This window comes from Ambystoma mexicanum, chromosome 2p, assembly GCF_040938575.1.
Source record: "Ambystoma mexicanum isolate Mex_15411 chromosome 2p, UKY_AmexF1_1, whole genome shotgun sequence".
Classification (NCBI taxonomy): Eukaryota; Metazoa; Chordata; class Amphibia; order Caudata; family Ambystomatidae; genus Ambystoma; species Ambystoma mexicanum.
The window spans coordinates 1,133,840,843-1,133,853,945 of NC_090923.1; the positions used below are offsets into that span (position 1 = coordinate 1,133,840,843).

A 13,103-nucleotide genomic window follows, 5' to 3' on the forward strand; every position below is an offset into this window, starting at 1 on the left:
AAGCGTTGTCCAAGGCTTCCATTTCCAGGTGGCTCTCCGGCTGCATCACACACACTCACTGGTTGGCAAACCAACCGCTGCCCGGCCATCAGAGATCCCATTCAACCAGAGCAATCGCTGCAGCAACGGCATTCCTGTCTGGTGTGCCCCTGCTCCACATCTGGAGGGCTGCTACGGGGAGGTCTACGCTACGCACACCTTCACAAGATTCTTCTGTGTCGACAGGGATTCCAGAGAGGAGTCCAGGGTCGGCCAAGCAGTGCTTGAAGGTGAGCCTGTTCCGGAGGTAAGAGTAATTGCTTTTGTTGAGCCTTGCCAACTCTCTGTGTATGTTTATTAATTTGTATTGCGCGCCGGACCCAGAGGTATCAGGGCGCAGTGTTACAGGAAGACTCAACTTAGGTTACACATGACATAAATACAAATCAACAGGTAAAGAAGTACAGTTACATATATTACGTAAGAAAAGAGGTGCAGAAGAGGAGTACTATACAATCATCTTAATCACAAAACTCTTATCTATTTACAATGCAATAAGGTAGGTGACAAGGGCCTTAGTGGTCGTTGACTTTAAGTCATGCATGATTGATCAGCTCGAAGGGCTGGAGGCAGGGAGTTCCAGAGCAGAGCGGCCTTAACCAGAAAGCTGCTGCCTCCGACCTTAGAAAGCTTAAATCTTGGGACAATAAGGCAATTGGTGTTGGCTGTTCTGGTGAGCCTGAGCAAGGATTTTCTGTGGAATCTTTCGATAAGGTAACAAGGCGCAGCATTATTGAGACAATTGTAAGTGAGCAAGGTGGTTTTCAGACGGATTTTGTCGTAGGCAGATAGCCAGTTTTGTCTACTGATCTCAGAAATATGTTCGCTCTGTGCTACACCAAGGGCAGCTCTAAGGGCATTATTTTGGAGTGTTTGAATACTTTTAATGATGTACTTATTGGACCCGATGTAGAGGGAATTGCAATAGTCCAGTTTGGACAGGATGAGAGCTCTGGCGAGAGTAACGCAACTGGTCTTGGAGAGAAATGGTTTGCCCGCTCTGAGTTTGCAAGCGCCATTGAGTTTACTTGTTTGGTGAATGTGAGGGTGAAGTCAAGATAAAAGCCAAAGGTTTTTACCTCGTTGGCAACTATGATGCAGTTGCCGTTGATCATGAAGGTGTATTCATGGCCTAGCTTTTTGAGGTTGGTGGTAGTGTCCAGAATGATGAGTTCAGTTTTATCATCATTCAGGCATAGACGTGGGTTGCCATCCATACCTGGATGATGAGGTAGACTCTGTTCACCAAGGCCAAATCCTTAACATAATCCCCAGAAAGTGGTAGGAGAATCTGGGTATCTGGATAGTTGGTGTAGGTGATACCAAGATGGTCCAGATCATCGAAAAGGGGCTTGATGAATATATTGTACAAGGTGGGTGAGACACAAGATCCTTGGGGCACTCCGCAGGTGATAGGGTCTGCAGCTGCTGAAGGTGAGAAGACTCTCAAAGTCATGTTACTTAAGAATGATTCCATCCAAACTATGGCTTCCTTAGTAATGTGTGTGGATGAGTCGGTGGCTGCATAGAACCTTGTGGTCCACAAGGTCAAATGCAGCTGAGAGGTCAAGGAGGAGGAGTAAGGTTGATTTTCCATTATCCCTAAACTCATCAATTTGAGCCTTAAGGTCAATTAATGCAGTTTCCATTCCATGTTGTGGGCGGAAACTTGACTGGCGAGCTCCAAGTAAGTGGTGGAGTTCCAAATGCTTCTGAATTTGTAGATATGCGACCTTATCTATTATTTTAGGAAGAAATGGCACTGTAGTGATACGCCGGTAGTTGGTTGGTATGGTTGGGTCTAAGGAGTACCCACGACTCTTTACGATTACATGTGATAGTGTCCAAAATGAGTGAGGCATTAATGAGCTTGGATATAAAGGGTGCCAGATCACTCGCCGCATCCTTAATGATTTTGGCTGGACAGTAGTCATCCTGGCTATTTGAAGGGTTGGAGTGATAGTATGACTTTTTCAAGCTCAAACGTGGAGATTTTGGAGAAGCTGAAGCAAGTAGATGGGTTGTGAGGGAGCACAGGGATATTAGATGGGGTCAAGGTAGCTAGGGAAGCTTTCTTTTGCAATTTTGTCCTGAAATGTGGTAAGTTTGTTGGCTAGAGCATGCTGGTTGTTGGAGCACCAGGTTGTGTCTTTAGTGCAGGTATCTTGCACTAGGATTGGAGTTTCTAATTCTTTTAATATTACAAATAATTCCTTCATACTGGAGATGGATTGTGAGATTCGGTCATTATAGGATTCCTGTTTAGCTAGACACATTTCTTTTTTGTAAAGAGATATATATTGAGGTTGACTCTATTTTCTTCGGGTGGGAGTAGTCTCCAATAGGCCTTGCATGTATTTATGTACTTCTATGTATTCCTTATTCATGAGCATGTGAATCTATGCCAGACCCATGCTAGAGAGCTACAGTATTACTGGCACGCCCTGACGACTTCCCTTTTCGAGTTTCGAAAACAACTTTAAATACGCCACAGCTTCCACTAGATGTCGGCCTATGCAAAGCATGTGAATCTAAGCAGATACAAGCATCAGAAATAAGATTACAGTGAGTAATGTATCCCATATATTTTATATACATATATTAGTGTAAGTGTTTCTTTGATCTGCTTTACTAACTGGGTTCAATGTGTACTTACCTGCAGCTCACATCTTCCTCCTATGATAAGCCTGACTGCTCTGCCACTCAACCAAAGTTCCATGATTAGTACAGACTGATGGCGACCCGTGTACCATTGGGATAGTTTTATGAAGTCTTACCTCAAGTCAACTTTAGGAAAATTCCCCTAAGAAAAGACCATCCAGACACCCACCAGTAGAAGCAAATGTAACAGGTGCCTCGTTACTAGGTGGTCAAGAGCACAAGGACCATGGTCCCAAAAAGGAGGCAAGGGAACACATAAATGTTAGTACTTGTTGGGTAAGATTTTGTAGAGTCCAACTGGTGTGGTACTTTACAAGACTTGTCTGCTTGTAATAGTGACACAACTCTAAACACAGGCCTGTACTACACAAGTCGGTAGAGTGGCTGAGCAGCCAGCCTAGAGGGCTACTGTGAGCTGTAGAGCAGTACAGTAAAGACACATATTCAAGTAAACACTTAAACCCTTAAGTTATATTAACATTTATATATACACAAAGCAAAACAAATCACACTAGATTATGCAGCAACTAACAGTAACAAAATAGAATTTCAGAATCAAGTTATTCAAGCAGCAATAACAAAGGTGAATCATTTCTTTTTGTACTTAAAACATTTCCAGCAGTGACTTTAGTTAAGGTCAGTAGTAGCACTTGTGGTTCACCATACAATATTGAATTTGGAGGGAAAAGGTGTTAGAGTAGAATAGATCAATGTAGCACTGTAACAAGTGTTTGCTCCCAGAGGGATGTATGCAGTCTTTTATCCCAGCAATAACAGTGTAAAACAATCAACCTGTAAGGGAACAAGCACTGCCAAAGCCTGTAGGGTTCAGAAGGGATGCCTTTTGGGGAGCCAGGACAGCCAAAGCAAATTAGACAGTTCTAGTTCTGATGCAATCATCTTAGGAAAAGTTATTTGAACAGTCAGTTGTTAATTGAAGAAAAATCCAGGAGCTCAAGAGAGCCTACCTGGTGTGCACAATCTGTTAGGCCTGTGCATGTGAATTGCAGTAATTCAAAAGAATAGAAAGGAGCACTCCCCAAGCTAGGAAGCACTAGATTTTGCTAAAGGTGCTTAAACCCATAGCCCAACAGTACCTTAGAATTGAAGCAGATGTTTCAGCTAACTCCCTTCTTGATGCAGTGACGCACGCCCTTGTTCCTGGACCTTGCTCGTTGTGACCAAAGGAAGGACGTCTGCCGGGTTTCTGCAGCAGCATTCTCGAGAGGATCTATGTAGCAATGGATTCCACTTGTTTCAGCGTCTTTGTGGCTTGGTTGCCTTTTTCTCCGTGCCAAAGAGACACAAATCACGCTGGTTGTAGTTTCCTTGGTCCCTCAGTCCTGGACTCTGGCGAGGGGACTCTGGACGAAGAATTCCTGCTTCTGGACGTCCTTGAAGAGGTCCACAAACTTTTGGCTGGATTCGTTCTTGGGAAGACGTTTCACTCGGTGGTAGTCCCGGTACCCCGTGTATTGGGAAACTGCAGCCGAGGAAGGTTGCAGCGACACAGCCCAGAACAAAGCGGGTATTGAGGCTAGTAGGCCCCTCCAGCCCAAGAGAGGAAGTCGTCCTTGCTGGAGCTTCCCGGTCTATGGGAAAACAGGGTCAGCACAGCTGCAAGTCTTCACCGGTGCTGCTGGCGTGTCTCTGCGTTGTCTTCGGATTTGATGTTCCATTGGTCGACTCTGCCTCTAGTCCTAAAACCCTCGCCCTATATTTATTTTTTGCATTTATTTCAGCGCACAAAGTCCTCAGACATCCAGGCTCTAGTTACATATGCGAAATCCCATTCATTCACAGCCTTAAGCTGTCAATCACATGGGGTTTGGGGGCGGGGGCGGCCTCTAGGACATCCACTCGCCCTGTTGGGACTGGTTTCAGCCAGGGATGCTTACAAGGGCCAGTGAGGTTTTGGGCTCCTCCCTCACTTCCTTCCTTCCCAGACACTGAAGCCTGTCAAAGGCAAAACACACAGTGGACTCAAACCTGATACAAAGAGGAAGAGTCCAAAAGAAACTAACGAGAAATGGCAAAAAAAAAGACTGGGGCAATTTTGGTACTGTTCACCAATGGGTGCTGTACTGCAGCTGAGAAATCAGCCTGCAGATACATTGCACAAAAGGTAGTAAAAGGATACCACTGCCACCAGCCTTCAAGTTAGTGTAACAAAAAATTACATGAGAAGTGGGATAAGGAGTTAATATGTAACTCCCCCCCCCCCCCCCCCTCCACACCACACTGTGTCCCCCAGCACTCCACATAAGGTGGTGTGTGCAGGAGCCACAAAGGAAAAAGGCAAGTAAGACATACATTGTCCTACTATTCTTGGCAACAGTAGCTCACACAAAACAATGTATTTAAACATCGAGAGGAGACCCAGGGACTCCTTAGTGGCACTGCACAAAGGGTGCTGTGTGTCACTATATAAAATGTAGATGTCTATGGTGTTTTACCAGACTCCATTAAAACATAAGGCACACAGCATCTTTGTCAGAGGGAAGAAGCATGTGTGGGTGAGAAAAGGCTCACTCAGTCAGGAGGTTAAAAATCAAAAAGGTCCCAGATTCCAGCAAAGGGCTAGGGGGGTGGGGTGGGGTGGGGTTAAAGGGAATTAGTACACAAACTGAAAATTCCCCCTAACAGTACTACTAGCTATAAAGATGAACTTCAAACTTTTCAAGCAAGACTATACAACAAGAGCATATTAGTCAACACAGACAACATCATGGCAATGTCCTACATAAACTAGCAAGGCAGCATCCACTCAAAAACACGTCTGCTTCTGGCACAGGACATATATGGCAAAAAGAGAATTTACATGTAAGCAAAGCATGTTCAAGGAGGTTACAATTAACTGGCAGGCAATCTAATCCGAGTCCTTTAACAAAACCACGACTGCAAAATAAACACACACGCAAATCTTCAATATGTTGTGTCCGCCAACTGTGAATGTGTTTGCCCCTTGCCTATGTCTTGAATGCTGACCACCTTGTTCAGGACCTACCATACATAACGGGTGGGATGTGTCTTTAAGAGACTGTGCTTGGGTAGGCAGGGCATAAAGAATTTAGATTGCTTTGAGATTGTGTGGTTCACTTCCTCCTTTTGAGTGCCTATCTGAGAAGGATAGTCCTTTAAGACCTTCACAGTTTAATATACTGTTTATTCTTTAATAAACTTGTATTGTGTGTGAAGTACTTAATTGACCCAAAGAGCGATGGGTGTAACAAAGCAAAAAATATATATTTTACTGTATATCGGTGTGGTCTATTTTCTTGAGATAACTGTGTGGAGTAAGTGTGCCGATATGATATATTTTATTTGTACATTCCTACACAAGTCTTTCAGAGCGTGACGAGGCAAGGGAGGACAAAACCATGATCTTTCTAGGCCCAGTGACATTGAGAACGCATGCAAGTGCAGGGGAAAGTGAAGGGGGAAAGTACAAGCAAGAGGGGAGGAGTGGAAGGTGCTAAGCAAGGGATAAAACAACTGCTAGTACAGCCAGCAAGTTGGCAAGAGTCAGCCTGCTACTCCCCTCACTTCCACTTGAGAGTAAAGACTTGAGGTCAGTGATTGTAGATGCCTTAACTGTATTTTGTGTTCTTGTGTGGGTCTAATCGTACCTTGATACCAGCCCTGTCCCCCCCTAAAACTGAATGCACACTGCTCTGTCATGTTACCATTTACAGTGTTTTGAACTAACTTGGTGGACACCCTGTGCGAACACACCAATGGATTGGTTTTAAGAAAATCTCAGGTGCATTCTTCAAAACCACTACAAATCAGGAATGTGACAGCACCTGGGTAACTTTAAACTTGTACACATTCTTCACATTTCTCAGGACCCATTGGTGTTATTGGTGCTCTTCTGTGCCAGGAGAAATAAAGCATTAGTATGAAAGATGTTTTCCAGTTTGATGTGTTTGGTCTGCATGCTCCGATCAAATTCTCCTTGCAATCGAGAAGGGTTCCAAAGGTAAAACTAATCTGCCACCATATCGTGAAAAACGAGTAGAAGGGGTTTCTGAGAAATGGTGGCATTTCCAATAATATTTAACAATTCCTGACCTCAATACTGTGAGAAACCTGAAGGTGTCTCACTCGCCAGTCCCCAGGGATTGGTCATCCAGGTGACCAGAACACGGCCATCGGTTTTGGATCCAGTTCCTGGGGGTGGACCAGTGTGGGAGGGTTACCTGGACGAGGGGTCTTCAGGGAGTGGAAGTGGGACACTGAAGGGTGAGACACGGTAGCCCCTTCCCTGTAACATCTTTTTCCCATCCTACCAGGTAGGATACCTAGGAACTACCCCCAACTCCCCCCATGCCGCCTTTCCCGACACAAACACTTTCTCACAGACAGCCGACCGTGAGCGACAATGGACTAACACCAGAGCCATATACCTGACATGTCCCAACACAATGGTCAGGCAATTATGGATTATTATGGAGCATATAAGCACTCTGAGCGAGGCAAAGCACACAAGCAAACAGCAGTTCAAAGATGGCAGTTTTAATATGAGGAGAAACACGGCAAGACCAGAGAGGGTTGCAAGGAGGGAAGTACCCTTGACCCTGTAAAGACTGTTACTTTGTGAACCTTAGAAAGTAAGAAACCTAAGACCTGGAACGGAAGCTGATCAAACGTGCACAGTGCGTCTGAGGTACCCGGGTCTCTTCCTCAGCCGATGGGCAGGGTTGTTCTGTCCTTAAGCTCCTACAACAAAGCGACGTCAGTAAAGACAGCACAGCCGGTGAGTCGGAGAGACTGATACCAAACCAGCCTGTGTTTTGAACCAAGCTTGAAAGATGCAACATTGTATAAAGAGAGCAGTGTGTGAGGCCTATGTGACCAGTAATGCAAATATAATTGGAAACCAAAGGAGTAACTGAACTTTGGGAGGACAAGAAAAGATTCCGTAGACCGAGTGGTCCGGCGCCACCTCAGTACTCATTCGAAAGTCTGTTAGGTATCCAACTGATGCAGTGTGAGGAAAAGGAATCTTGAGCTCGAAGTGGTCATGCAACGGGACCAGCTAAACAATGTTGCACATTTGAAAATCTTTGATAGTTTAATATACACTGGAATTGGTCCGAGCCCGGTTGAGAGAGACTAATTGAGTAAACATAAAGGGATCTGAGCCCGGCTGAGGGGGATCTGGGGTGAACCGTGAGTCACCCGAGAAATAATTCTCAGAACATTGTAATAAGATGATCTGAGCCCAGAAGAGGGGGATCCAACGTTGAACTTTTTTTTCCAAAAGGATCTCAGCCCGGCTCCAGGGTCAACACCCAATTTGAATACTGGTAAAAAGAAAATAACTTTTGCATGTTTTTGTACAGCTGGTCCCCAGAGTCAAGAGACATGCAAGAAGTAAAGAGACCTGGGCACAGAAGGGTCTGGTGGTGAAATTGGAACTGTATCCTCGTGCCCCAGAAGCCAGAGTGTGCTTTTGCTGGAGTGAACTGCCTTGCACCGCGCTGAAAACGTTGGCAAAGGAGGCCAACGGCCGCAACGTCCTGACTTATCATTTTGTAAACACTTCTTTCGTTTTCATGAAAATAACCCCACACCATTTGTAAATTAGTGGTAAGGATTGGCAATAGTTTTTAGTATATAGACCCTTTTAATTTTGTCAAGACGCCACTAGGACTGCATTATTTTTTGATGGGCGTAGCTTGCTCCCATCTGTAGATTTAGGTTTAGATAGGCGTTTATCCCACCCTTGTGAAAGTTCAGTAAACACCCTTGAACTGTGGTTACTTGCATCTGTCTTACTGTAGATACCACGCCTTCCATTACAATACCCAAGATGTTTTACTAAACCAATTTGAGGTACCTTCGGTATCCAACCTCTACATGCATGGCTAATGCATGCCGTTGAATTCATAACCTATGTCAAGGTAAACAAATGTTCCTTATTACAGAAACTCTGGTATTTTTTTCCTTTGGAACCCATATTTACTTTGTCCTGCAGCATTTCCTGTTTAATGTCTGCATCCAAGCACTGGTGTAGCCAGAGAAGCATCTCTGGTGGTGGGGATGAGCAGGGACTGGTTGTCTGGGGGGGAGGCTTGACTTGGAGGAATCCTGAGTGTTGCAATTAGTACTGCGAGTTGCTTATCTCTAGTCAGTCTCTTTGAATGGCAGTATGTTTGTGCTTGTCCTGATGCTGCTTCCATTATCCCACTTCTAGCTCCCGTGGAAGTCTTTGGCCAGCATTGTTCAGTTCTATTACATGTGGAAAACCACAGACCGTTATATCCAGCAGGTGAGTTGTTGCAGTTGTTCGTATTTTGATTAAGTGTTGGCTTAATTTTCTGAAAGTTGTTATAACCCCTTTGTGTCATTGTTAGGAAGGATTCCTCTTTACAGCAACTTTCCTTCCAGTTTTATGGACCCACAATCATTTTGCTTTTATGTTTGTCTGAACTGCTTTTAACAATGCAGTGAAGCCTTAAGCTTCACAGTATCAAATATGAGGGTTCCTTGAGCGTCCAGGGGTCATGTAGATAAACAGAAAAACGTCAAGGCTATATTTTTTCACACTCCCGTCTTTTCTTAGTTAGTTTGTAGCCAGTACCATGCAAACGATTTAGTTTTTCATAGAAATATCTGTTTTATTATTTCAGTACTAACCAGTCTTGTATTCATCTGTCTTTACAAGGAACACGTTTCTAAACAGTTCATTTATACACATTAATTTGTCCAGACAGAAAAAGGCCTTCAATATAATAGTTTATACAGTGGAAATAAAACATCTTTCTTAGACACAAAATCTGGACACTGTTGAATTAGTCTTTCTCCAGTTCATTTCCTTAGTTGTATAGGGCCTGTCCTAGTTAAAGCAGTGCTGGTGGTTGCTGTATAGAAAAGTAAGTGTGTTTCAGCCATCTCGTTACCAACTGTGGTGTATTAGATAAGCAGCCTTTATCAGGACGATGACGTGATTTTCCATTACACAAACATATGTGTATTTTGTCTTAAGTAGTGGCCTGTCCCGTTGTTTTAGCTGGTAGAAATCCCTATTTGGCGGAGTCCATAAATGGGGAAACAATGCATCACCATTCTTAGGGAGGAAGTCTGCAGCCACGAGTCTAAATGGTCTTTGAGATGCGGAATGCACGTCCCTGGAATGGGAGTGAGGATAGTTCGTACCGCCCTGCAGTCTCGTACAGAGGTTACAGCCACCTGATCACATGCTGTACATATAGTCGGACAACCAGCGGTAATCGTGGAGGATTGCATCTTTTTTCAAACATCGAAAAGGGGTGTTAACTTGGGTGTGACTGTTAGACTATCTAATGTGATGTGTAGTGTACGCACAATCCTTCATGCATCAAGGTTCCACTAGATATTTTTTTTCCGCCTATCTAGTCAGTCGCACATTATGTGGAACTCGTAGGACTTTTATATTTGTTTTTTATTTCTTCAGCGGTTCGCTTGCCTTCGCCTACTAGATGCCTGTTCGCCTGATGTTGTCCAGTGACTGCTCAGCAACTATTTTCCACGTGGCTTTGGCCCTCTGACACGGCCTTTACAGCAGGGAGAGTGGTGCCCCGTTTGTACCATCTTCTCTCGAGAATGCCTTTTCTTTAACCCTTTGCTCTTTTCCTTTGGTCTGGCTACCGTTTCGCTCTGCTATGGAGACAACGCCTTTTAAATTTTGCCCGCCTTGCAATGGCAAATTTCCCTTGAAAGACACCTGTCGCGGATGCAACCAGTATCTCCCTCGTCATCATGACGAGCGTAATTATAAAGCCTGTAACCTCTTTCAGCCCAAGACCCTCAAAGACAAGCGTGCAAAATGGTGGGCAGCCTAGGCTATGCAGGAAGCCAGTAGGATTGAGAAGAGAAACCTTTAGGAAACCTGGACAACTAAAGTTAAGTGGATAGTTCTAGTTCTGTTGCAGTTCTTCCAAGAAAATGTTCACAAAACTGTAGTACTTTAAGAATCACAGTAGCGCAAAAGGACCCTACTTGATGGTGCACAAGCTGTAAGGCCTGCACAAAGGAGTTGAGGTCAACTCTAAATTGAAGAAAGCACTTCCCAAGCCAGGAAGCACAAAAAATGGCTAAAGGTAATTATACCCCTAGCCGCACAGTACCTTAAAGATAAGCAGAATGTCTAGCCGGCGTCCTTCCTGATGAATTGATGCAGACCCCGATTCCTGTTCCTTGGTTGGGGGGGCCTTTAGCAGGCCTTTGCGACAGCACTCTGAAAAGGGACTCTACAGCAATGGATTCCACTCACTTCAGCTGTTTTATGGTTTTGGTGCCTTTTTCTCAGTGCCAAGAAGGTACAAATATCCCCGGTTGGATTTTCCTTGGTCACTTGGCCCTGAACTGTGGTGAGGGAACTTTTGCTGAATAATTCCTGCTTCTGTAGGACCCCACGGATGCCTGTGAAGTTTCAGCCAGATTCGTTCTTCGGAAGACGATGCACTCGATGGTCCAGCGACCCCGGATATTGTGATATTGCAGCCCTGGAAGGTATATTTGTATTCAGTAAGTTTATATAGCGCTTTACGCCAAAACGCTTTACATTATAACAAGAGTACAAAGAAGAAAATGGAAGCAAAATTACAACATGAGAAAAAACAAAGAAACAGTATGTAGCTCAATTTACCTAGGTCAGTGAACAGGTGAAGGGATGGGGGAGGAGTAAGGGAAGAGAAGAGGGAGTCAAGACTGGGAATATAGATGAAGTTTCGGGGGGGTAGGAGGAGGCCTAAAGGGGAATTGAGAGGGTAGGGAAGATGGGTAGGAGGGAGAAATTAGGTAAGTGAGAGAGAAGTGAAGGTATGGAAGGGTGCCAGGGTGGGAAATGGAGAAGAGATTTCAAGGAGACACGGAAGGAGTAGGTGGGGATGGAGCAGATAGAAAGAGGAAGAGAGTTCCAGTGTTGGGGGGAGGGGGCAGGAGCTGAAAGGAACGAAAATGCGAAGAGGCACATGGGAACGGGGGAACAGTGAATAGGAAGAGATCAGCAGATCGGAGGGATCAGGAGGGAGTGTAGAATGAGGGGAGACAAGAAAGATAGGGGGGCGAGGTCATGGAGAGATTTAAAAACAAGACAGGGGAATTGGCATTTAAGTTGGGTGTGAAAGGGAAGCCAGCCAAGGTAATGAAAGCGAGGAGGATATGGAGTCGTGAGGAGCAAGACGACAAAGGGTACGGATAGCGGAATGGTAGAGAGATTTGAGGGGAGCAAGTTGAGAGACAGGGAGTCCAAAGAGGAGAGATGAGCAATAGAAAAGATGAGAGAAGAGATTAAGACTTTAGTCGCATGGAAGGTGAGGGAGGAACAGATTTTACGAATATTGAAGAGATGATGGCGACAGGCGCGAGAGGTAAGAGAAATATGGTGGGAAAAGGAGAGGGAGGAGTCGAAGTGGAGACCTAGATTGCGAGCAGAGATGGGGAGATTAGAAGGGGGGGAGTGAACAAAAGGAGAGCGGGGTCTATTGGACTGATTCAGTCTTATCAGTGTTGAGGGAGAGAAAGTGGGAAGACATCCAGTTTTTTAATGGCAGTAAGGCAGAAAGATAAATTAAGATGGAGGTCTGGAGTGAAAGGAGAGGAAAAGCTGGGTATAGTCTGCGTAGAAATGGTGAGAACGGATGAAGAGATAATGGGGGCAAGAAGGGAGGTGTAAAGTTAGAAAAGGAAGGAGTACAGGGCCTTGGGGAACACCATAGTCCAAGGGGATAGTGGAGGAGGTACAACCGTCCCAGGAAACAGCAAGAGAACAGTTAGAGAGGTAGGAGAGCCAATTGAGGACAGAGCCTTTGAAGCCGAAGGAAGAAAGAGTATTGAGGAGTAAGGGGTGATCGACAGTATCAAAGGCAGCAGAAAGGTCAAGGAGGATGAGGACAGAGGATTGCTTAGAGTAGCGAGCAATAGGGAGGGAGTTGAGGACATATGTGAGAACAGTCTTAGTGGAGTGTTTAGGGCGGAATCCAGATTGAGAGGGGTAAAGGAGAGAATGGTTGGAAACAAAAGCTGAGAGTAGACTAGGCTTTCAAGAAGCTAGAGAGGAATGGAAGAAGCGAGATTGGACAGAAGTTAGATAGGACAGAAGTTAGATACAAGAAGGGGGTTAGCAGACAGTTTCTTCAGGATAGGGATGATGGTAGCGTGTTTGAAGGCAGAAGTGAAGGTAGCAGAGGAGAGAGATGTTGAAGAAAGTTATGTAGGGAATGAAAAGAGGGTAGATCTTGGGAATAAGGAGGGTGGCGAGGGGGCCGGAGGGGGCAGCAGTAGGATGAGTTTTGAATAGGAGATGTGAAACACTGGACAGAGTGACAGGAGAGAAGTCAGACATGTAAGCGGAAGGGGAGGAGAGAGAAGGGGGAGGAGGGGACTAGGGAGCAGAAAATATTTTTCGCGTAAGG

General features: G+C 44.9%; 1 protein-coding gene across 2 annotated transcripts in view; it reads left to right on the forward strand.

The window, feature by feature from the left end:
* The window catches only part of MTA2 (metastasis associated 1 family member 2), a 612,090-nt gene that overhangs the window by 322,626 nt on the left and 276,361 nt on the right, over positions 1–13,103 (forward strand). For both annotated transcript variants that reach the window (XM_069645193.1, XM_069645194.1), the window contains exon 10: positions 8,903–8,977. In XM_069645193.1, the coding sequence (XP_069501294.1) occupies positions 8,903–8,977 (75 nt within the window). The remainder of the gene's footprint in view (positions 1–8,902; positions 8,978–13,103) is intronic.